Source organism: Psittacula echo (genome assembly GCF_963264785.1).
Source record: "Psittacula echo genome assembly, chromosome: 4".
Lineage (NCBI taxonomy): Eukaryota > Metazoa > Chordata > Aves > Psittaciformes > Psittacidae > Psittacula > Psittacula echo.
In genome coordinates, this window is record NC_137738.1 from 24,973,779 (window position 1) to 24,999,158 (window position 25,380).

Sequence of the window (25,380 nt, forward strand, 5' to 3'; positions counted from 1 at the left end):
AGTTGGGATATGCAATTGAGGCAGAGGACTGGTAGGACACTGTACAGGAGGAAACCAAACTTGATTAGAGAGTAGAAAAACAGAAAAGAGATGGAAGGTGTGGAGCACAAAGTGCTTCTCCTACTAAATGAGACCTCATCAGTTGAGGGCAACCATTAGTTACTTCTTAGAAGACCATGTACAAGGCAAGAACTTGAGAGGAAAGAACTTGAAGTCATATTAAAGGACAACAGCTAGAATTGAGAAGAGCAGTGAGGTCTGTGGTGGTCTTCTAGCAGGATAGTTGAGACATATTCTACACTAACATCTTTCAAAAAATAGTGCTTTATGAGTTTATGAAAACCAAATTCCAGTCCCATGATCTCAAGGCAACAGTGCAGAGTTTTGAACAGCTTAAGCTCCTGACTTTCAAACTGGTTATGAAAGAGGAACTGTATATTGCCTATAGTAACAGAAATGTTCTTGAGGATTTCTTTGTAAATTTGACTATGGCAATGGCTTGAGTGCTACCTGCATGTTTAAAATGGAAGCAAAATACCATGTGCCAATGGATGGGTAACATAAAATAGAAGTAACTGGTCCAGTTTAATTGCCTGTGGTAAACCAAACACAAATATTTGACAATACCTAGAAACTGTAAAAAGTTTATTTGATCTATTATGTTTCAAAAGGAGTAGCCTACCTGGTGCTTTATTAGTTAAGCACAAACAGGGATTACATATAAATATAAAAGCTTTATCTTAGTAGCATGCCTTCACAGTTTTAGTCATCTTAAGGTACTCATTTACCTACTTATAACCCACTTTCAAGGTCTCATTTTTCCATTAGGTTTTCAGAAGCAATTGTAAAGTAATTTCTTGACTCCTTTAACATTATTTTTCCTGTTATTTTCAAACCAAATTCCATGATTTTTTTTCCAGACCTTACACAGTATTTCTGTCAAGAGCTCTTTTTCCAGGTGTGACTATATTTCAACATGTATACAGAACCTAAGGAAATATAGCTACACAGATTTTATTTGAATTATAAGCACAGTTACAAATTGAGCTTTGTTACACTTTGAAATACTCCTTTCAACTAACTGCCAGTGTGCTGTTACCAAAAGGCATCTCAATCACTAATGGGCAAGATCTTAAGTTTCATCTACCACCAGCTTTGAAATGTAGTTTCTGTAGTGAACAGTGTTTGTTTCTGGATCTAGAGCAACAGACAGCATGTTCTCCATTTCTTCCTCAGTAAAGGGCTCACCTGAAAGACAGCAGAGAATAACACTTTGTCTTCATTCCTTTTTTTAAGGGCTGGCAAATCACACCACTTTTTCCTTGAAAGGATCCCCTTTTGGTCCTCACACAGAGGAGAAAAGGAGTAACACGAAGGTTCCGATTCCTTCATTTTTGCAAATGTGAGTCCTGCACACCAAGCTAGCTCGTCTAAGGGAAAGGAGACAGAGGGCCTGGGTTTTTTGCTCTCCTCTTAGTTCACAGACTCAAAAATGTCCTATTCTGCTCTGCCACAGAGACGTTGAAACAACCGTTTTTGGCAGAATTAATTCTTCTAATTTGAACAATAGAATGATTTTCTCTCATTTGGCTATCCTTGCACTTGCATTTACATTGTGAAAGGCTTTGGTTTTTCTCTTTTGGAAGCTTTAAAGCTGCTGATGGCCTACTTCATCCCTCATTGAGAAAAAGGTTCCCATCTGAGGATAGGTCTTGCACAAAGGCTGCACATCATTTTTGTACCTGAGACAGGCAGGCATGCATGAGTCAGACACGCAAGAAAAGCAGGCTTTTCAAGAGATATTGAGGATTACATGATATACAACTCCAATCTCGTCTCTGAATCTCTTTGTTTGCATACGGCACTAGAATTAAGATCAAGATAATGTAGGAATGAATGAGCACTGAAACTACCTGAATCATCAGGAAACCCAACCAACCATTTTACAGGACAGAAAAAGTCAGATTGTTAGGAAGCACAGAGATGCACACAGGATCAGAAAATATGCACATAAGATTGAATTATAATTCTTAATAATAATCTTTATCTTCTAATGTCTGCAAGCAGGCAGACAAATGTTCCTTCCCTGCATTATTCACCAGTGAAATGTTCTAGTCTGCAGCCACTCATCACAGCAACACTATTGTTTGAAGACAATGTATCTACTTCTGCAAGTTTTGGCATGCAGAATGAGGACCTCAAGGTGCCAGATACACATGTAATGTTTATTTACTTAAATACTGATATTACAAAAGTCATGTTACCTTCTTCAGTCAAATATTTGACCAGATCCTCTTTAGTAATATGTCCACATTTATTCTCATCCAAAACCTTTAAAGAGAAAAGAGTGAAACTTGTGGGTTTAATAATTTTGAATCAAGAATCAGCAACTTCTTTCCAGCAATTAGGTACTGGAGTATTTGTTTACAGACCTCAAATGCATGTAGAAGAACATCTTCTGGAATAGGCCGGTAGCTGAAACCATTGAATCAGAAAAGTTAAGTCACTGTTTGCCAGGCTGCTGTACTATTCTGAAAAAATAAAATTAGTACTAAAGGAAAACTTATTTTCTCTGAGAATTTACTAAGTTTTTCTATCAAGTATTTGATTCCAGCTTGATTTTTTTGGAACTGTCCATATCTTTACCTCTTATGTCTTTTATTCTACTCCTGTTTAATTTCCCTTGTGTTAAGGAGCCAGATGAATGGCTCTGCATGTTTGGGCAGGCTGAGTGGGTCAGCAGGAATCAGTAACAGGTGAATCATTCCACATAGCCAATGCACTGAACAGAAGATGGCCAAACCAAGGAAACGAAGTTTTGTCCCAGTAGGCTGGTAGCTAAGGCAACAGGTCACCCAGTGCGACTTTGACAATCTAATGAGCTGATGATGTGCAAAGGAGGCTGGTGGCTAGAAAAGAAAAGGTATGTCACTGACAGTTTCAGAGAGACAGGAGAACTGGACACGTGTGTGCATGCACATGTGTGCCTGATTTCAGAGCTGGAAAGGAAGAACTGTGCAGCAAGAGACCTTTCACAGCTCAGCAGACTCTCACCAACCCCCAAGAATACTAAAGAGAAGACGTTGAAGCCAGAGAGGTTCTAACTGCTTGATTGCTTCGTCCAGACCCGCCTCACTCTTTTACTATCTAAAAATCAAATGTTCTAACTAGAGGCCCTGTTTTGTGTGATCCAAATCTCATGTGCCCTTGGAGAAGTAAACTATGAACATAATGCCCCAAAAGATAAAGTGGGTCTTGACAAGCCTGCACTAGCCTGGGCAAAGTGCAAGGGGAAGGTTTTGTGTGTGTTTGTGTGGAGGGAGTGTGGAGGAGAGGGCGAGAGCTCAGAGCATCAAGGTATCATTTTATGAAAGGGTGAACATCAGTATAGAGCCAGAAACTGACATGAAGATCAGAGAATGCAAAGGTGCAGGAACCTGGAAAGGCACACTGGTACCAAACACTGATGGCTGGTCTCTGTCCAGGCACGGGTGCAAAGACTCTGAAACACAGCCCCAGGGTGGCCCCACTCCCTCTGGATGCTGCAAGACAGTTTGGGAAATCCTGTAGATATTTCATGTGTAACACACCCTCCTACCAAAGGCTTTCTGTGTGCAAAATAGCTTCTCAGTATTGGACAAGATGGAGTCCCTCAAAACCTTTGGCTGCCATCTTTAAACAGAAAGATAAATTGCCCATAAGTAATCTTGCTTTTAGTGCAAAATATTGAAATAACGCAAGTTCCTGTGTACATGCAAAGATTTCCATGAATCTTTGAATACTGAACAGCATTTTTATTCTAGATTTTCAAATCGGTAGTCTTTCAGAGTGCTGCTTTGTGTACATTCAACTGTACCTGGCAGTCGCTTTGACACATGAATATGAAGCTGATTTATACAACTTATTAAAAATACACTGTAACAGACTGTGCTTTTCAGTGACTCTAATTCATATGTTCAGAGAAAGTAATGGTTATGACCTTAATTTGCATATAAAACATTTCAGAGATGCACAAAACATGTTGAATAGCAAGTTAATTCTGATTCACATTATCACAATTCACGACTATAAGCTGGTATTATTTATATCATCCATACAACATAATTTCATGTAGGCAAAGTAATTTCGAAACAAAATCTATCAAGCTAATGTAAACTGAGTTTAAATACCAAGGAAAAAATAATTGGTATTCTTTCCAGTTATATAAAATTACTGTAGATATATTTATTCAGAATCAACGCAGTCAATCTGGAATAAACTACAGACACAGAAAAATCCACTTTCCATTACCTTCTGTCGAGCAGTACTTTTGTCATCACAGGAAGAAATTTTTCCAGATGAACGTAGCCACCTGGTTCTTCTTTGTCTTCTACCTAAAAATAAAACTTAAGTATGGCAGGTCATATGACTCACTAGCAAACTAATATGAAAACCAGAAAATTGGGGTGGTTCCTGCATTAAAATTATAGTGTTAGACTTTGAATATTTATATCAGGTTTTTAATATCACACGGCACCATAACATCTGAGTGAAATACTTGTGAACAAATAGAACGAAATCCGAGGAAGAAATACCATCCTAGGCAAAACACAGCCCTGCTCTGAGACACTTCCAACAACTCAATACTGCCCTCTTGTGCTTAGAAACCATTCGTGCAAAGGAACCGGACGCCTGGTAACTGATCTTATCTCCCAGAATAACTGAGCAGAGGTTTAACCATTCAGACTGCATTCATGCTAGTGAAGCCTGGCAGAACCTGGAATATTCTCAAGCAGTGTAACGTGAGCACCCGTAACAGCAAACCATTAGCACGTTCCCTGGCATGATTCTGGCCTCTGCCACCTACCACTCCCCCCAGCAGTCACCAGGCCTGGCTAGGACCTTAGGGACTTTCCCCCAGCAAGCTGCTTTGTGCAGCCACTCTGCATAAAACATTTCCCAGGGCAGACATGAGCTGCTCTGTGCCAGCTGGCTTCAACACCCAAGGATGTTTCTGGGCATATTTAATGTGCTAGTTTGGACATAGCCCCAGTCTAGTACACCTCAAGGATGGAATTTGTTGTCTCCACATGTTTCATAGCCAGAGAGAGTCATCAGGGGAAGGACCAGAGAAGTAGGCAGACTGAGCCAGGGCAGACTGAAACAGTCATAAGGCAGCCCATAAAAAGCTACACAAAGAAAAGCTTCCTTTTGCTTCCTGAATAAATTAACAGATTAGTCCTAAAACATCAGGGACTTCTAGCAGCATTCTCACTGCATTCCTATACTTCCACAAGCGATGAGCAATGTGGTAAAAACTGCTACCTATCATTGGGGTGCATCCCGTCCCTGAAAATTTCAAGTTTTAGTCCAAAAAGGACCCCTCTTAATGGAGCTAGCCTGTTCCTGTCTGTGTTGAAACTGGATGCATGCCTTGAAGGCTCACATAGCAGCAGCAACACCTTGCTAGGCTCTCCAAGACACAGCTCAGATTGAAAGAAGACTCAAATGGACACTGATTTGAAATCTCGTAACCAAGCCAGGAAAAGACAAAGTAAGAAATCTTCGTCTTGCGAGCTGGGTCAGAGCTGATACATGCAGTTGCTTAAATGGAAAGCTGCAACTGCTGCTGCATGATCTTTTCCAGTGCCCTTGAAGGGTTTTGGTTGTGAAAAGCAGGCAGCCACCACCTCTTGCTGCTTTAGAGTGGAAACTGGCTTGAAAAAGACACTTTTTCCCTTCTGTTTGGCGAGCCTAGCATAAGGGATCCTTAGCAAGGAAATGAAGCTGTTACACACTTCATGTTAAATCGAATGGTACCTTATACCACTACAGAATCATTTGTTTTACTGCTTGCCTGATTGAAAAGATGTAACAAAATACCTGGCAAAACTTAACTTCTTTCTAGTGACATAACAGTTAGCCAATACACTGAACTATTCCATGCATCACAAATACTGAGACACATAAGTACATAGAATGTTTTAGCAACATCTGTCCTTCAGCTAGTATTAGGTTAGAAGTCCACAGAGACAGAAAAATAAATATGCTAGCTATTTATCAGAAATAGATTATGTCTTGTGTTAAGCAGAACAAAGAAAAGCAAGGACCCAAAACATCCATGAAGATGGCAAGTTACATAGAATATGTTGAGAAAAAAAAAAACCAAAACATTAGATCTGCTCATCCAGACATCTGAAGATCATCCTAATTTTCGTACCAGAAGAACTCACTCTCATGACCACTTCAGAGTTTGATGTAGCAAATACCTGTGAAATTGTTATCCCTCACTGACAAATATAATCCCGATTTGTCTCTTTTTATTGCTGTGCTATTTTTATTCTGCCTCTAGAAACCAGTCTGTGAAAGAAATGTGTCCTTCCTGACGATGGACCTGGGAGGTGACGAGCAACCTCAGCTGCCTCTGACCTGGAATGAACAGCTTCCATTTCAGTAGGTCTTACAGGCCCAGCAATACCATGAACTGTTAAAATCAATCCTATTTCTAACATTGGATACATATGTGTATAAATTATATAAATATATATTAATATATTAACACTGCCTAAATCAGAAAGTATTCAGAATTGCAAGTATATGTGTCCTCTTACTCTTCCTCATGCTCACTCCTGTTCTACATTTCATTTGCCATTTATGGGTTTTTTTTTCTGTAATTCCTTCTCTTTTCATAGTGACTGTGAAAATAACAGGGTTTGCTTGTTCAGACTCTGTGAGTTTTGCTCTATTTCTTTTCTTGGTGCACATCTACAGCCCCCCGTAACAACTGTATCATAGCACCCATTATGTTTCATATCTCTGCTCTCACAGCCATACTATTATCATCCATGTAACATTTGGGACTCCAGTCACAAAGAAACAAAACCATCTTCCAGAGTTATCCAGGAGATCTGTAGCACAGCAGTGCACTGAACCTGGGATTTCAAACTCCAGGCATTGTAATAACCCTGAAAGTAGCTTTCACCATCTCCAGGCTTATCACTTAATCTTAACTTTACAAATAGGCCTAAAGACATAATATTAAGTACAACATTTAGCATAAAACAATATAGGGAAAAGTATATGATAATTTTTACAGATAAAATAATTATATGAATGATGATTTGGCAGATATGAATAATTTGAGGGCAACATATGCTAGTTTAGCTACAATAAAGCTAATAGGAAGATGAGATGACTGAGAGACACAAGTAGTGAGAAACAGAAATTAATCACAGCTTACAATGAGAAAAAATACTAAAGAAATTGATTACAAACTGGCCCACAGAGACAATTTTTACTTTATCTAGATTAAGATAAAATTATACTACCATAGTCAATGATAACAGTATCTTAAAGAAATTAAGATAAGCTTTTGATTAACATGATATATCAAGGGTTTCACAAGAAGACAGTGTTGTTCTGGTACTAAACCTACACCAAAGTTTCATTTACAGGCACCATGAAACCTTCTGTGGGATTTAATTTCCAGTTCAGTGTTCTTTAAGGTTAACCAGTACTCTTAAATGTACTTCCTGCAGTATTTTACTTTAATACACTTACAATCAACAATCGCGTATGTTACGTTATTTTATCTCAAGAATCTTCTGCCTCATTGCTGTATTGTATTGCACCTTCTTATGCATTACTTGTTATGCAGTAACACTGAAGAAGAAGAAAATGAAAACCAAAAGGAAGTCCAACCTCTCTGGGAGGGGAAAGAAGGCCTTGAACAACTGTCCTGGTTTCCCTGGACTGGGCAGAGGTGGTCAAAGCATCCCCTTCCTTTTCTCAATTCTGAATCTCGAGTCACTTGCACTGTTCATTTGCTGCAACCAAAAATCCCTCTGGGCCACTAAAAATATCATCGATCTTAAGCACCATAATTTCTCTTTCCATTTTGTCTTGCTGTCAGTAGAAGCTGGGACAATCTGGTACTGACAGTACAGAGCCAGAGCAGACAGACTGCAGTATCACGTTGAAAGTTCTTTCTCCTCTGATGGTTCTTTGCATTTCCTCATCTGAAGCAGCTGCATAATTTTCACAAGACTTAGCATAAGATTCCTCACACTAAATTCTGATCTACAAGAGACCAGACTAGTCTACCAAGGAGAGACTGCTACTGCAAGCATCCAAATTTTTGTTGGCGACATGAAGGAAAAAGAGATCAATTCCCAGTATCCTGACCTATACATGAAAAAGAGAAAAATCCTTCCCCCACCTCTCAGCCCAAGCATCTTCCATTCCTTAAGGCAGCGTATCAGTTTGCAAAAAGAATGTGAAGTCTTTTTCCCATTTCTTTGTCTCATTTGTTCACCATACCCTGCCACAGCACTAGCACACCACCCTTTCTATTATAAGCATGAGGTAAGGAGACAAAAATCAGTGTAGGAAAAACTATGGAGAGATGTGATTGAAGTTCATTGCCCCTGTGTTTCACTGGGAGAACTGGGAGGACCACTAACAAGGTTTTATATCTGAATTCTGACTTACAGGCTTAAGTAATCAGGTAAGAAAAGATTACTTACAACTGAGAAAGCTCAAGACTGGGAAAGACCTCCTGAAGGACAGAAAGCTGAGACACAAGATAGCAATAACAGGGCACAGTGAAAGAAATAGCAGGTCTTCCATCACTGTATTTTTGGAAGTTGGTGTTTTGTGGAGGTTTTTTAATCTATAGAACACCTGCTCAAGAAGTCATTTTATTATTTAATTATCCAGTGTGTGCCCACAGCATGTCCAAAAGAGTGAGATGGTTAGGGCTTGGATATCCTAGTCCAACTGAGGTTTTTTTCATCAGCCAAAACCAATTTTTCCTCCATTTTCTACAAACGCCCTTCTACCGTGGCACAGTGCCACAGTGACCTTCCGTGTCAAAGACTCCTCATTTTAACCAATGAATGTTGTTACCTCATCAGCCTTCAGGGCAACCTGAGAGACTGCCTGACTGTCTGAGCCACTTCTATGACACTTCTAACCTCTGGGAAAAGAGCTTAGGTTTCCTACACACCGAGGCAGAAGGGACAGACTCCTGCAAGTTTAAGGTTGAAAAAAAATACAACATATCTAAACATTTACCTTTGCAAGCAGTTCATTCAGTTCTGCCTCAGTTGGGAAGCAACCTAGTGTCCTGACGATTACACCAATATCCCTGAAATAAAGAAAGAACAACTTTGTCTGTAAATCTGCAACACAAGAGTGTCTGGAGAATCCAGATACCAATTCAGAGTTTGCATATAGGGGTGTGCATGTAAAAGCACTCAAGCACACACAAGCATACATATGTAGATGATGTCTCATTAAGCAATGTCTATTTTTACAGACATTAAATATTCTGGAGATTTTTGGAAGCTTGTAATTGTTCTTGTGACTTTCCCCCAAAATTCCTCTTTACCATTGTGTTGCAGTGTACTGTGTGCAGGTTACTTTTCAACTGCTGTCCTCTAATTGTTAAGCTTAATTTCAGTAAAGTCTACATTTATGCAATTAATAAAGTACTTTGAAACCTACTGAGATGAAAAGTAACAAATAAAATATATGTTTACATTAAATGCTATAAAGATACAAATTTTAACTGCAGTAAAGAACAATTACAACAGGTCAGGAAGGAGGCAGTCCTGCTATGCCCCTGCTGTGCTCTGAAAGAGTCAAACACACCACCACAGTGGTTTGTTACCGTCCTGTTTATGCTGCAAATTATATTCATAGCTTGCATTCGCTGCTGAACCTGGTGCAGTTATTCTGAGGCTCTAAATAAAATTCTGACCAAACTGGCAATGCCTCAAAAAAATTTAACAACATCACAGACTAGAAACAAAAAAGCTGTAAAAAAGAGTATTAATGAGACTTAGAGTATGATTGAAAACAAAATAATGGAAGTATCAATATTGCTTGTGATTTTCAGACCAATTCTAAAACACAGAAATGCAAGCACATTTCAATAAGTATCCATAGTGGTGGCAGTTCCCAAGATTCAAACCTCTGTGGTTTCTTCATCTTCACCAATACATTTGGTGGAAAAAATAGACTGCCTATTAAAAATGGGAGGTACAAGAAGCAATGACCTTTGTAAAATCATCTTATAATGGTAAGGTCTTAAATGTGGCACACCAAACACACATGAAATTATACGGGTCAGTCTTTGGCCTCCTCAGACAGATCACAAGGAGCTCCCATTTGGACTGAAAGCATTGAGAAGCACTACAATATACTACAGAGAGGAAAAGGCCAGCTGCAGCAATCTAGTTACAAGACAAAACCCAATCTCACACATAGAGTTGTTATGAAATCAACCATCTACCCAAATGACTCAGTGAAACCTTGACCCCTGTGGATGTGAATAAGAGTTGGGCCATTGGCCTCAGTGAGGTCAGACAGTTTGTATCCATGCACCCTGTTTCTAGTATGGATATAGTATATTTGATGCTGTCACTCCTGTACTTCCTTATCTTTTCTAGCTAAAAGACACCTGTAAATATTCTCTGCCACCCCCAGAGAAACACCCAACACAAATCATGCCTCCTTGCTGTTCCACACTGTTTCTGCTCTTACAGACTGCCAGAGATGGGAAGGCTGCTGTCACCCTCCTTCCTCACTTCATACTCAGCAATGGGACTTGGTAATACTCAATAATGGGACTTAGCCGTGGGACTTAGCCGTGGGACTAAGGTAAGCCAGGTCCTAGAAGAGTTTGCAAAATGTGGCATTGCTTTCTGCTGTTTCTGGCAGTCTGTGTGTGTGTGCCATCATCTAAGGATGTTGTTTGAAGTGTCTATGGTGAAAACGTCACATTTGGTAATCACACACAGCTTAAAGGACCCAGCTAGGAAATTGTATTTTCCTCCCAGCCACTTCCTCTCACTTAGTTGAGCAGCTGTGGTTTCTGCTGTGCAGTTTCTAGCACACAAAAATGATGGTCAAAATGAGTTTATGTTCATACAAGTTTCGTAACAAGGATGCAATGTAATCTTGGGTCATGGTTTTCACCCTCTGTATAACACTTCCAATGACAAGATTTGAAAAGCCCTTGATTCAGGATGTGTTGTAAGCAGCACAAACCAGCACTGCCTTGCTCATGCTTAATTTCTTAATAACTTGTATTTGCATCAGGAATCATGCAATACTGATGGCGGCCTGTCAAGCCAGTGTAATTTTCCATATTTTTCATGGGTATCTGATATTTCAGGCAATAATATTCGTACGTCTGCAATTCTGTTAATAATTGTGCTCTACTGCCACCTTCTGATACAAGATAACCAGCCATTAATAATCCCATTATTGTGATTCAGCCCTGCAATATGAACCTGGGAATAATTAGATAATAAATTGTTCATTGTCAGTAACTGTACTATGATAAAAAATAATGTGAAACTGTGCATTTACTATGTTAAATAGACTTCTGAATGTCCCCTCTCACACGTGTAGGACCTACTGCCTGAATAAACACTTTTTTTTTGAAGTCTGCTTGTATCATTTCATTGTAGTCACATTTTCTCAAGCTCTATATCCATTATATAAGACTGAGACCTGTAGCAAATTTTACTGTTTAGTCAGGACTGCAGATGTAAATGACAAATAAGCAATGGGTATGTCATGGTGTGGTGAGGGCGAGGCACTCCCCAGGGCAGGGGGGTGGCATTGTCAGGGGTTCTCATGGAGGTGGCAGGCCCAGGAGGGCCACCACGGCCTGTGCCACCACCTAGCCAGGAGCAGGGCAGCCGGGGGACACCAGGGCACCTCCAGTCCTGGGCATCAGGCACCTCCCTGGGGACTGGCCAAGAAATTTGAGTGAGCACTCTTCCCAAAGGTCCCTAAGGGCAAAGGAACAGCAATGGTAACCAGTGTGGAGATGCACCCTGAACTTCTCCCTATCTACTATAACTGAAAAATCATTTCACTTCTATGAAGTACCCCTAATTTCTTGAATTTAGAGGCACTAGTAAGCATGTGCTGTTAAAACCATCACAGAAATATTTTGTACCTGTCTCACCTGTTTTATAATGTAAAAAAGGCATTTGGAACATTTAAAGATGTTTTCCAGTTTGGCTTTGTAAGGAATGTCTAATGATAATTCCATCAATTCTCACACTCCTTTGTAGTGATAATACTCAATAACTGATTCATAATTAAAAGCTCTGGTGATATTCTTGTGAAAATAGTAATTTGAAATGTAAAAGATTGCTTCAGTAAACAACAGTTTATAACAACTTCAGACCCTGCTCAGTGAGGCATAACATTGCCATAACATTGCATGCTAAAGGCATAATGTATGCAGTTCTCCCTCTTGACTCCCAACTGTATATCCCATGCCCTCAGTTCTGGTCATCCCATTTCAAAAAGCAGAAAGCTGAACAAGGAGGAGCACAAAAAAAAAAAAAAAAAAAAATAAATGGCCAGAGCTATGGAGCAGCATCTCCTAAGAGATTAAACACATCCAGACTCTTCAGTCTTAAACTACAGTGATGGGGGACACATGTGACAGGTATGAAATCATTAATGGCATTGAGATTAATAGAGAATGATTGTTTGCTATTTATCATAAAAATTCAGGCACCATTCAAATAATGTGGCAGATGTACCAAAAAACCACAAGAAATGCTGCATGTTGGCTCAATTCCTTATATTCCTCCCCAAAGTAACTACTAGTTCAGATAAGGATATTGAGCTAAATGGACTTTTGGTACAATCAAGTATGATCATCTTCGTAGAATCATAGAATGGTTTGGACTGGAAGGTACCTTAAAGAACATCCAGTTCCAACCCCCTGCCATAAGCAGGGACACCTGCCACTAGACCAGGTTGCTCCAAGCCCCGTTCATCCCTTGAACACTGCCAGGGATGGGGCAGTTACAGCTTCTCTGGGTAACCTGTGCCAGTGTCTCACCACTCGCACAGTAAAGATTTTTTTCCCATTATCTAATGTAAGTCTACCCACTTTCAATTTAAAGGCATTACGCCTTGTCCAATCCCTACCTGCCCTTGTACAAATCCCTCTTCAGCTTTCTTGTAGGAGCTTTCTTGTAGTTTTAGGTTATTGGAAGGCTGCTGTAAGATCTCCCCAGATACTTTATATTTAATAGAATTAATATAATCAGGGCAGAGATTTGCTATTAATAATTGAAGCCTTAGACTTGTGGTCTAGCTGCAGTTTCCTCTTGCCTCTTTACTTCACCAGTCCCAGCATCCCTCTCTCTCAAGTTTCAATCTTCAACACTGAACAATGCAAAATATCTATTAAACAAGCAAAGACATACTTCCTCAATCACAGCCAAAAGGACTATTTCAATTACATTTTCTGGTAAAGCAGATGCAGTTCTTGGGAGTTATTTATCTCTGTACTAGATCCTATAACATTTCTGTGTGAAGATATTTACAAACCTGGCATCCACAGAATTACTGCCTTCATTGTCAAGTGCCTCAAAAACTTCTATAATCTTTTTCTTAATTTCAGCTACTGCACCATCTGCAAGAAGAAACATAAGAAAAGGAAAAGAAAGTTTCACTGAGCTGTTGCAGCTGATTTATTTCCAATTACGGAACTGTGAAAGCAGAAGCACCAAAACTGATAAAGGGGTAGCCAGGAAAGGTACTTCAAAAGAGCAGATGTTGTTCCGAAAACAAAACAAAACACCACTCTAAATGCAAAATTTGTCAATTGTATTAGTAATACATTAGTAATATGGCCTTGCTATGGCTCTGCAGCTACATCTAGCCTGGTGGTAATGCTGTGCCTCAGATACATGACCACCAAGCTGTCCAGGGGTGGACCCTGCCCAGAGCGTGCCACAGCTTCTTCCGAACCATGAGCCCTTCCTGATGCCAGTGGAAGGAGCAAGGCAAACACAGGTCCAGGCTTGCCCTGAGATGGGCTGAGTCACTTCATCCAGGTTCCTGCATCCAAGGAAACATAAGTGCCCTCATGTCTACCAAACCGTAATGTATGACAAGCTGAGAACCACGAACAAAGAGATGGTGCATGGTGAATAAGTGGCATGGTAAATAATTTATTGTAACAGTTTGGAAAGGAAGACAATCTCAGCGAAGGGGAAGAAGTAATTTGCTGCATTTGCTGTTTATACCTCAAAGAATGGGGCAAGAAGAACCACAAGTTATCACAGTTACATCTTGTCTAAAGCCAGAAATTGCATTCTTGGGTAACGGAAGTACCTGGAAATAAATTCTGAAGAGAGAAAGAGGTACAGCTAAAAAACCAAGGAAGCCAGGGTAAATCAAGAACAAACTGGTTAACCCATTTATTAATGTTTGATACCAAAAGCCAGAATATACAAAGCAAAATTATATGGAGCTGACCTTTTGGTTCCTGTGGCTAAACACAGCCTCAAATTCTGGTTGGCAAACCAACTCTTAGGAGACATCATTTAGTGAGTTAGCCCGTCATGGTTTAAGCCCAGCCACGCAGCCTCTCTCTCACTCCCCCCTCTTCCTCCCTCCCTGCTCCTGGAGGGATGGGGAGGAGAATTGAAAGAATGCAGCTCCCACGGGTTGAGATAAGAGCAGTCCAGTAACTAAGGTATAACACAAACCACTACTGCTACCACCAATAATAATAATGATAAGGGAAATAACAAGGGAAGAGAATACAACCACTCACCACCCGCAGACTGATACCCAGCCTGACCCGAGCAGTGATCTTGCCCTTCCGGGTAACTGCCCCCAGTTCTACATCCTGGGCATGACGTGCTGTGGTATGGAATACCTCTTTGGCTAGTTTGGGTCAGGTGTCCTGTCCCTGCTTCCTCCCAGCTTCCCCTCCTCCCTGGCAGAGCATGAGACTCAGAAAGTCCTTGGTCAGAATAAGCATTACTGAGCACCAACTAAAAACATCGGTGTTATCAGCACTGTTCCCAGGCCTAAAGTCAAAAACACAGCACTGCACCAGCTACTAAGACGGAGAAAAATGACTGCTACTGCTGAACCCAGGACAGCCCTGAAGTCTCCACAGAGATGCCACAGGGAAAAATTGAGTGACAGCCAGAACATGAGGTTCGTATCAAGAACGCTTGTTTTCGCATTTTCACACTTCTGTATTTTAAACATAATAATTAAAACATAGCTCTCCTCTACTAGACAATTTATTTTCTTCTTAGGCTTATGTGGTGTTAAATGCTGTTGAGGAGCAGCACTAAACCACTGGATCTTGTTCCCACAGGCATAACAAATTCATACCTTGCTTTCTACAATCACAGTAGTTTGGCAATCCCAGAGGCTGCAGCGTGCAACCATTGTTTCCATTTGCTCTCTTGTCCTCATGTCAGAAATGTCTGTTTTCTGGCAAAAGATATCAGAACTGAACATAGCTAAACGATACATTGGCTTTGTGACCTCCCTGTCTTGATCTCAACCCATGAGCTTTTTCATTGTATTTTCTTCCCCATGTGCTGTTGAGGAGGGCAGGGAGCGGTTGGGTAGGTGCCTGACAGCTGGCCGAGGTCAACCCACCACAGACTGCAAGTACTTCAATATAGTAGTGGATTCATCCAGACATAAGGAAGCTCTTCCTCATATAGAAGAGAGATGCATCCCCTTATAAAGGTACAGGTGCCTGCTGTTTTCCATCTGTGTTTGAACTTTGTATTGAACTCCTCCAGAGGACACATAAAGAGAAAAGAGCTAGGAATATATCCTGTATTCCTCCCTCTGACTTTATTTCCCTGATGGAAGCATAGGCAGGTACATGTACGATGGATTGGAGACTGGAGCTTACTGAGGAAGAAGAGTTCAGTCTTCAGATAAAGGACAAGATGTATTCTTTTCATAGCTTGACAATAATGCCTAACTTTCATGTGCCTAAGCAGTAAAATCCACATTTAATTCCACTCCAGAAAACACACTTAAATCTCAGTGGACCTGATTCCTTGCAGTAAGAAGCCCTAAAGACTCTCAAACTACTAAATTTGATGTGATTTTCTTTGGTGACTTCAGAGAGTCTTGGATCCAGTCTCCAATGTAGACTGTTGAAGTTTAGTTCTTGAGATCAGGCACTTCAATTGTACACTATGTCTTGCAATAGAGAAATGCTGAAGAAATATTTATAGCTGCATATTCTTGGCTTGATGGTGAGCCTTCTCTAGAAATAAAAATTAACCAAGGGGAGGCAGAGAGAGATTTCCAGTACTGGAACTATGTAGCCATTCAGCCTTTTCAATCTTTACCTTATATGAAAAAAGTATACATTAATCTTACCTGTGTCAAGAAGGCTGTCAAAAAGGTCCTGAAATGAAATTAAACTGATGTTTAATCTAAGTACTAGATAATCTATATTTCCTCCAAGAGCTGAAAGGAAGTTATGATTAAGAGCCATATCCACCAAAGAAAACATAATATACTGTAGTCCTCTCAAAGACTCCCTGTGAGATGAGTAACAGGAGATGAGCTATTGCCTAAATCTCTCATCCTTGCTCTGGGAATGAAAGCCAAAGATGTTCAATGCATTTCAGGATGGCAAAGCTAGTTATCTGAAGATTTCTATGATTCACTCTAAACTTGTCTTTAGGAGGGAAAAAAAGATGGATTCCAGCGCTAGGGTAAGTAATGGATAAAGGTTTAAAATTACACCTCCAAGAAGGGCATCAAGAGATCAGACACACAGTTAACTCAGCAGATGCGATGCTCTAATGTACTAAAATCTTTCGGTACAAGGAGACTCATTCCATGGGTAGATCGACTAGTTTCATGTTGCCTCATGGAGCAATGTTTTAGCAGTTTTCAGGACAGAAATATCTACACTCTGATTGAATAAAAGATTTCACTCACTTGTGGATGACTTTCTGGCAAAGAACGGCCATGTACCCAGATCAGCAAGTGCCTACGTGGAGTTCGACATGAACCAAGGAACAACAAAAGGTGAAGGAGGATGGGAGCGAGGCACTGGGAGTGAGAATCCCAGCAAGATAAGAAGGAGCTGGAATTTACTGAGTTGCTAAATTGAGGACTGTTGGAAAACTTTGAAGGTCAGGTTCTCACACCTGTGCTTAACCAATTATATGTTAGTTGTTAAGGGCCTCACAGATATGTATCCAATCACAATGGGCCAAGTTAGTGCAAACAACTTTAAGAAATAGTATATAAAGAGTTAGTTTTCTATAATAAATGGCTTTTGTCTGATCACATTGATCTCCGACTGAGTCCATTCCGCCACACTCACTTATTCTACTAAGTAGATAAACAATATATAATATCAAAGATAAAATTATCTGATTAATTCTAATGCATTGAATAAATTATTTTAATATTAATTTAATAAATTAATTTAAATCATAATTTAAACCTATCATGCCAAAAAAAGATGCCAATACATACAACTACTTATTCCCTCAAGTGCGTCTTGTAGGGATGATACAGTATTTCCATTTTTATGCTGCTAAAATGCTTCAGAGACTTCTTGGGTTTTTTCTCATTTTCTCATTCTTGTTTATTTTCCTACCATATATGCAATAAGAAGACAGAAAGTCTTAAAATCCATTCCTAAGGTACATTAACTGGAAAGTGTATTCAATATTACTTTTCCTTCCTGTAGTGTCCCTTGCTACTTTCCTAGTTTGCTTAGCATGAACTAGATAAAGCTCTAGATGCTGCCAGTTAAGTAAGACTGACAGGGAGCTGGGACTCCCAGATTAATTCTGGTGGTTCTTTCAGACAGAATTGTTCTTCTTCAGCTTGTCCAGACAGTTCCCCAGCACTTTGAGGCCCATTTGAAGCCAGTCCTTAAGCAGCATACCTGCTTCAGTTGTGACATCTCTTCTTTAAAGACCACAGCTTCAGTCTTTTCAGGGAACAGGAGTAATTAAATAGATGTGGCTTTGCCACTCTTGAGGAATGAGCATTTTTTAAAGTGATTTCTAGTTGATATGATTTGCCAGATTGTACCATTTTTTTAACTGTAGGAGCTTGCTTTTTTTCCTTCCTCAGGGCCAGTAGCTCTGATGGTTCGAAAATACAATCCTTCCTTTCACTGAAGAGAAATTATGTGCAGAAAAAAGATGCATCAAAGGAACAGGCAGGCCAACATTAAATAACCACCTAAAATGCTAGGGAGCAGCATCTGTCCTCTGCTGAGAGGAAAAGATTCAGTCCCAAAACAGCCAGAAGAACCTACTTACACTATGTGATACTCTGAAACTCTTTTTGCACTATATAAAGTAATGTAGAAGTGCCAGTGGGCTTGATCAACACACCTGAAACATTAATCTTTATAAACATTAATCTAGATGCATTTTAATAAATATAGTCGATTTTATATTTAAACTCCTATATGCATGTGGGCACCTTATTAATTATTCCATCCTCTCTTCATGGTACTATATTATGGCTACAAGTAGGTGTGAGGAAACTCCTGAGGTCTCTGGTGACAAGAATCCTTTGTCACTAGGGCTGCCTTGTTGAACTGGTCAGTCTGAAAGTTCAAGGGCTATAACTAGGTAACCCCAACTCAGTGACAGACAGTTTGAGAATAATGTATATGTTGCTGTTCTGGTTTTATTTTAAAGTGCTGTTATCAGCAGCTCTCTTGTAGATCTCCCCATCCATTAAGCAGGGCTATCAGCAGGAAATACAGAACTGTACCAGTGGCTATGTACTCCAGCACCATCTCTTCTCTTTCCCACTAGCCATTATTTCAGCCAAAAATAGGCAGCAAGCTTGGTCCCATAAATTGAATTAACTGGGAACAGGTTGCAAAGACTTAAATGAAAATGAAGGACGATTTTTAAGATGGCAGTGGACATGAGAGGGGACGTGACTGTACAGGTAGCCACATGAGAAAATGTGAGTATTAAAGCCCCCTGCAATCTCCACTCAGCTTCAGCAAACCTTCTGTTTCTGCTCACAGATCCAAGCTATGGTAGTTAACCACCCTCCACACATTGTTCCAACACTCTTTCATAAAGCCCCTATGACCATCCTTTGCAAATCCTAGCTCTTCCCATCATCTCCAAAATCACAGTTAATATTCTCTGTCTTGCCATACAATGCCAATCACAAAAGAGAGGTGAGAAGTTGGTTGACCTATGGGTAATATCTGAGACAGCCAGAGGTGGAGAAGGTACAAAAAAGTAAGTAAGTGTGAGGTGCCTGCTTAAAAATTGAGCCTACTGCATTGTAAAAACATAATAATTTTATATTTTATTTTATATGTTAAAATTATATTTTTAATATTAAAAACATATTAAAAGGACAGAAGCACTCATCTGTTTGTCTGACCTGGTCTTGAGGGAGGTGTGTTGCCTACCTGGGGCATGGATCAGGGATGTTGCAGAGAGGCTGCCTGCTCTAGTAAGTCCCATGGACTATTACCCACTTCTAGTGATCCATGTGGGTGCTGATGATGTTGCTGGCAGTAGCCTGGAGAACATAAAGAAGGACTACAGAGCCCTGGGAGAGGTGGTTAGGGGCTCTGGAGCTCAGATTGTCTTTTCATCAATTCTCCAGGATACAGGGGAGGACCTTAAAAAAGCTAGGAGGATTGGCCAGGTTAATAAATGGTTAAAAGGGTGGTGGATAGCTGGGGGCTTGGATGTCTTGAACATGGGACCCAAGTTTGTGGGCTAGGTCTACTGGGGGCTGGTGGAGCTGGTCTGACAAAGAAGGGGAAGAGTGGTTTTGGTAGGAGGCTTGCCAGGCTGGTCAAGGTTGCTTTAAACTAGATGTGTTGGGGGAGGGGGGCATTGTTCCATCCCAACACACCCAGTCAGTTGCCAGCACCTACAATAAATGCTCGGAGCAATGTAGAGATATTCCAGCCGCTCCAGCAAATGAGATGGCTTAATTTGGAGCTCGGCTCAGATGCCTCCATACAAACGCCCATAGCATGGGAAACAAACAAGAGGAATTAGAGATGTGTGCATGTCTACAGGGGTATGATACAGTAGGCATCACAGAAACATGGTGGAATGGCTCCTACGACTGGAGTGTTGGAATGAAAGGTTACAGGCTCTTTAGAAAAGACAGGCCCAGCAGACGGGGAGAGGGAGTTGCTATTTATGTTAAGGATAGGCTGGAGAGTACGGAACTCTGTCTGGGGATGGGTGAGCAGTCAACAGAGAGTTTGTGGGTCAGGGTTAAAGGGAGAACAGCAGTGGGGGACATTACTGTGGGGATCTGTTACAGACCGCCTGATCAAGAGGAATCTGTGGATGAACAGCTCTACAGACCGATAGGAACAGCCTCACGCTCACAGGCCCTTGTTCTCATGGGGGACTTCAACCACCCTGGTATCTGTTGGAGGGAAGGTACGGCCCGGCACAAGCAATCCAGGAGGTTCCTCGATTGTGTGGAAGACAACTTCCTTCTGCAAGTAATAGAGGAGCCGACAACGAGAGGTGCCATGCTTGACCTCGTGCTCACCAACAGGGAAGGGCTGGTTGGAAATGTGGCACTCCAGGGCAGCCTTGGATGCAGCGATCATGAGATGGTCAAATTCGAGATCCTCAGGACAGTGAGAAGAGCGTGCAGCAAGCTCACTGCCCTGGACTTCAAGAGAGCAGACTTTGGCCTCTTCAGGAACCTGCTTAGTAAGGTTCCAAGGGATATAGCCCTGGAGGGCAGGGGGACCCAAGACTGTTGGTTGTTATTCAAGGATCACCTGCTATGAGCTCAGGAGTGTTGCATCCCAACTAGAAGGAAGTGCAGCAGGAGGGCCAGGAGACCTCCTTGGATGGATAAGGAGCTGCTCAGGAAACTTAGAGGGGAAAAAGAGGCTTATAAAAGATGGAAGCAAGGACAGGCAGCCTGGGAAGAATACAGGGACATTGTTCAGGAAGCTAGGGACCAGGTTAGGAAAGCTAAGGCCCAGTTAGAATTAAACTTGGCTACGGATATGAAAGATAACAGAAAGGGTTCTATAGGTACGTAGCGAATAAAAGACAGACTAAGGACAACATGGGCCCTCTCCGGAAGCTATCAGGAGAACTGGCTACCCTGGATTTGGAGAAGGCTGAGGTTCTTAATGACTTCTTTGCCTCAGTCTTCACTGGCAAAGGCTCTGACCACAACACAGCCCAAGTCTTGGAAGGCGGACGCAGGGACTGTAAGAATGAAGACCTTAGTCCCAGTGTAGGAGAGGATCTGGTTCGAGACCATCTGAAAAACCTAAACATACACAAGTCCATGGGACCTGACGGAATCCATCCACGGGTCCTGAAGGAGCTGGCAAATGAAGTTGCTAAGCCACTGGCCATCATATTTGAAAAATCATGGCAGTCAGGTGAAGTTCCCGACAACTGGAAAAAGGGAAATATAACCCCCATTTTCAAGAAGGGGAAAATGGATGACCCGGGGAATTACAGACCAGTCAGTCTCACCTCTGTGCCTGGCAAAATCTTGGAGCAGATTCTCCTGGAAGGCATGCTAAGGCACATGGAAAATAACAAGGTCCTTCTTGACAGCCAGCATGGCTTCACTAAGGGGAAATCCTGCCTGACCAATTTGGTGGCCTTCTATGATGGGGCTACGGAACTGGTGGACAGGGGTGCAGCAGTTGACGTCACCAACCTGGACCTGTGCAAAGCCTTCGACACTGTCCCACACGACATCCTGGTCTCTAAATTGGAGAGACATCAATTTGACAGATGGACCACTCGGTGGATAAAGAACTGGCTGGATGGCCACATGCAAAGAGTTGTGGTCAATGGCTCCATGTTCGGCTGGAGACCGGTAACGAGTGGTGTCCCTCAGGGATTGGTGTTGGGACCGGTCTTGTTCAACATCTTTGTCGGTGACATGGACAGTGGGATTGAGTGCGCCCTCAGCAAGTTTGCTGATGACACCAAGCTGTGTGGTTCAGTTGATATGCTGGAGGGAAGGGATGCCATCCAGAGGGACCTTGACACGCTTGTGAGGTGGGCTGATACCAACCTTATGAAGTTTAACCATGCCAAGTGCAAGGTCCTACACCTGGGTCGGAGCAATCCCAGGCACAGCTACAGGTTGGGCAGAGAAGAGATTCAGAGCAGCCCTGCAGAGAAGGACTTCGGAGTGTTGGTCAATGAGAAAATGAACATGAGCCGGCTTCAGTGTGCGCTCGCAGCCCAGAAAGCCAACCGTATCCTGGGCTGCATCAAGAGGAGCATGACCAGCAGGTCGAAGGAGGTGATCCTGCCCCTCTGCTCTGCTCTTGTGAGACCTCCCTTGGAGTATTGTGTGCAGTTCTGGTGTCCCCAAAATAAAAAGGACATGGAACTGTTGGAACAAGTCCAGAGGAGGCCACAAGGATGATCAGGGGACTGGAGCACCTCCTGTATGAAGACAGGCTGAGAAAGTTGGGGCTGTTCAGCCTGGAGGAGAGAAGGCTGCATGGAGACCTCATAACAGCCTTCCAGTATCTGAAGGGGGCCTATAAGGATGCTGGGGATGGACTCTTCATCAGGGACTGTAGTGACAGGACAAGGGGTAACAGGTTAAAACTTACACAGGGGAAGTTTAGACTGGATATAAGGAAGAAATTCTTTACTGTGAGGGTGGTGAGGCACTGGAATGGGTTGCCCAGGGAGGTTGTGAATGCTCCATCCTTGGCGGTGTTCAAGGCCAGGTTGGATGAGGCCTTGGGTGGCATGGTTTAGTGTGAGGTGTCCCTGCCCATGGCAGGGGATTTGGAACTAGATGACCTTAAGGTCCTTTCCAACCCTAACTATTCTATGATTCTATGATTCTATGAAATGGTAAAACGTTTGGCCAACAAGCAGAAATCGGTAAACAGACCTCAGCCCTTACATCTTTAATATGGAGTCAAAATCTTAAAAATGTGTCAAGATGCAGGAACAGTTCCCCAGTAAAAATGGAGACTGGTGCTATTCCTGAAGAACACTACGGTCCCTTTAAAGATGATTCCCAATTTATAATCTAGGTGTACAGGGCAAATGGATGAAAGGGATTAACTAAAAAAGCAAGAGATTTGTCTCTGACGTTTGTAGCCACTCTTTCATCTGACCTTGTCAAAAATCCTTCGCAAAACCACTAATGGAAATAAGGGCATAAGAACAGCAAGGGGAAAAAAAATCTGGCTGCAGTTCTAACAAGAAATGTACAATGTATATTTGCTTAAATATGCAGAAAAAAACCCAGTAAAAGACTTCACAACTGCAGGTTGTGAAGGTTATCAATTAGCTAGGATGAGATCTAATCAGGTTTTTAAGTGTTAACTTGACCATCAGCTAGGTTAAGATACTGAAAAGCAGTCACAGTACAGAGCCCTATCAGCACAGGTAAAATCTTCAACACTCTCAAATCAGTGCATTGGTTTTATCAAAACAGAGTTTCCAGAACAAAAAAGGAAAGCCAGTGTAGTGTCATAAGAGGAATTCCTGGTGATAGCATTAGATGGTATGCTGTGAAACTGCTTCTCTTCCCTAACTCCAAAGGAAAGGATACAACACCCTAAATCATTCTGCCACAAATGTTTGTGTTGCCTTCATCTTAACTGCAGGGAGCTTGACTGACTTAAAAAGAATTCAGAAACCTTGCTCTCCCCAAAGAAGAAAACCTTACAGCATTTAACTAATTTTATTTTAAGAAAATTATTGAAGAAAAGAAATACAGGGAGAGAACGGTCTTGAGGCCATTTGAATCTGACTTATTGGCAAGACCTTTTTGCTCTGTAGAAGAAAAGGCATACATTAGATTTTTTTTCTAGTGACCTTCTTAATTCCAGAGGAAGCTTAATGTACTGCCAGCCCAACATGATGAAACAGTTATTGCATGCTGTACCCTAAAAATATTGAGGCAAGAGAATTATTTTCTTCTCTGCTATGTACCTCCTATAGCATGCATGATGTTTATATATTAGACACCACAAAATAAAGGAATAATATGATTAAGATGTAAGCTTGCAGAATATGCAATGTTGTTTCTTTGTGTTTGTGATACCTAATGAAAATGCTCATTGAAGAGTCTTCATTCTGGAAAGACAATCAGGCAAAATTTGAAGAAAAATGAGATGTTTATAAAGAAACTTGATTCCTCAAAAGAAGGGATAAACCCATTCCTGAACTGCAAACTAAAGTTGACACAAAGTATTGATGGCACCAGTGTGAAATGTATCACCTGAGTTTAGCCATTCAGATCAAATGAAGAGATAGAAGATGAAATTTGGTATAGGCCAGTTCCCAAGAAATAATGAGGCTAAGGTCTTCACTGACAGTGGTACCTACTCCAATTTGCAGATCCAAGCTATGAATAATGCTTTTTCTCCTGAATGAGAAGCATCCCATGTTATCACAGATGATACTTAGGTAATCTGACTTGTAGTCTGCTTCATGTAAAAGAATACCAAAACTTAATTTGTTCCTGCAGAGGTCACTTTCAAGCATTCCCCAAGAAGAAAAATGAAGTCTCAAGAACAGCAAGAGCTTTGTTCTTCCATGTTTTTCAGCATTGTTGGGAACCAGCTGCACCATTGCTCCCTATTGTTTATGTTTGTCGCAGCATACAGCATGTGGAAATTAGATAAACGAGCAGATCACATGATCAGTGTTAATCAACAAAACCAGAACCCCACACTCATCATCATGTATACAAGCAACCTTGGCCTAAGAACATAACCTCATCCTATTGTCATATCTCTTCTCCTAATAGTAGTACATGTGAGAGCTGAAAAATTACCTGGTTGTTTCCATCACAGTAACTGTCTTATGGAAAACTAACGGAGAATAAAAATAAAGGGACTATATTTAAAAATAGATACACAGAGTGGAGCTCTTAGAGCAGAGCAATCAGAACAATCTTTGCACAGCCCCATGGCACATGGTGCAAACAACCATGAGAACAAAACAACCAGCAGCAAATAGGGGTTTAGAAAAAACAGTTAAATAATTTTATGTCTGATAATAAAATACAGGCTGTCAGTTTGATGACGGCCGTGGAAAAGATAACTGCAAAAGCTACTTTAAATTCTGACACAAAAATACTAAACACAATTATTCCTTTTTGTCTTCTTTACATAAGACAATTGTAACATGGGCAAAATACAAAACAGATGTAAAAAAGTAAGCACTACCTTGACTCCAGCTTTGGATATAGAAATTATATTACTTTATAGAATTATGCTAGTAATAAAAAAAAAAGACTTTAATTCAACCATAGAATTTAACCATAATGCAAATATTTTGGTTATTTCAGTTAGAAGTTGATAAATATTTAGGTATCACAGAAATATGGTGGAATGGCTCCTATGACTGAAGTGTTGGAATGAAAGGTTACAGGCTCTTTAGAAAAGACAGGCCCAGCAGACGGGGAGAGGGAGTTGCTATTTTTGTTAGGGATAGGCTGGAGAGTATGGAACTCTGTCTGGGGATGGGTGAGCAGTCAACAGAGAGTTTGTGGGTCAGGGTTAAAGGGAGAACAGCAGTGGGGGACATTACTGTGGGGATCTGTTACAGACCGCCTGATCAAGAG

At 41.1% G+C, this 25,380-nt stretch overlaps 1 protein-coding gene across 1 annotated transcript in view; it reads right to left on the reverse strand.

The window, feature by feature from the left end:
- Positions 1–1,132: 1,132 nt before the first annotated feature.
- The window catches only part of DRC8 (dynein regulatory complex subunit 8), a gene marked incomplete at both ends in the record, with an annotated part of 36,439 nt that continues 12,191 nt past the window's right edge, over positions 1,133–25,380 (reverse strand). The window contains 6 exons of the mRNA XM_080615864.1: positions 1,133–1,248; positions 2,265–2,331; positions 2,433–2,475; positions 4,291–4,373; positions 9,055–9,127; positions 13,354–13,438. Of these exons, the coding sequence (XP_080471990.1) occupies positions 1,133–1,248; positions 2,265–2,331; positions 2,433–2,475; positions 4,291–4,373; positions 9,055–9,127; positions 13,354–13,438 (467 nt within the window). The remainder of the gene's footprint in view (positions 1,249–2,264; positions 2,332–2,432; positions 2,476–4,290; positions 4,374–9,054; positions 9,128–13,353; positions 13,439–25,380) is intronic.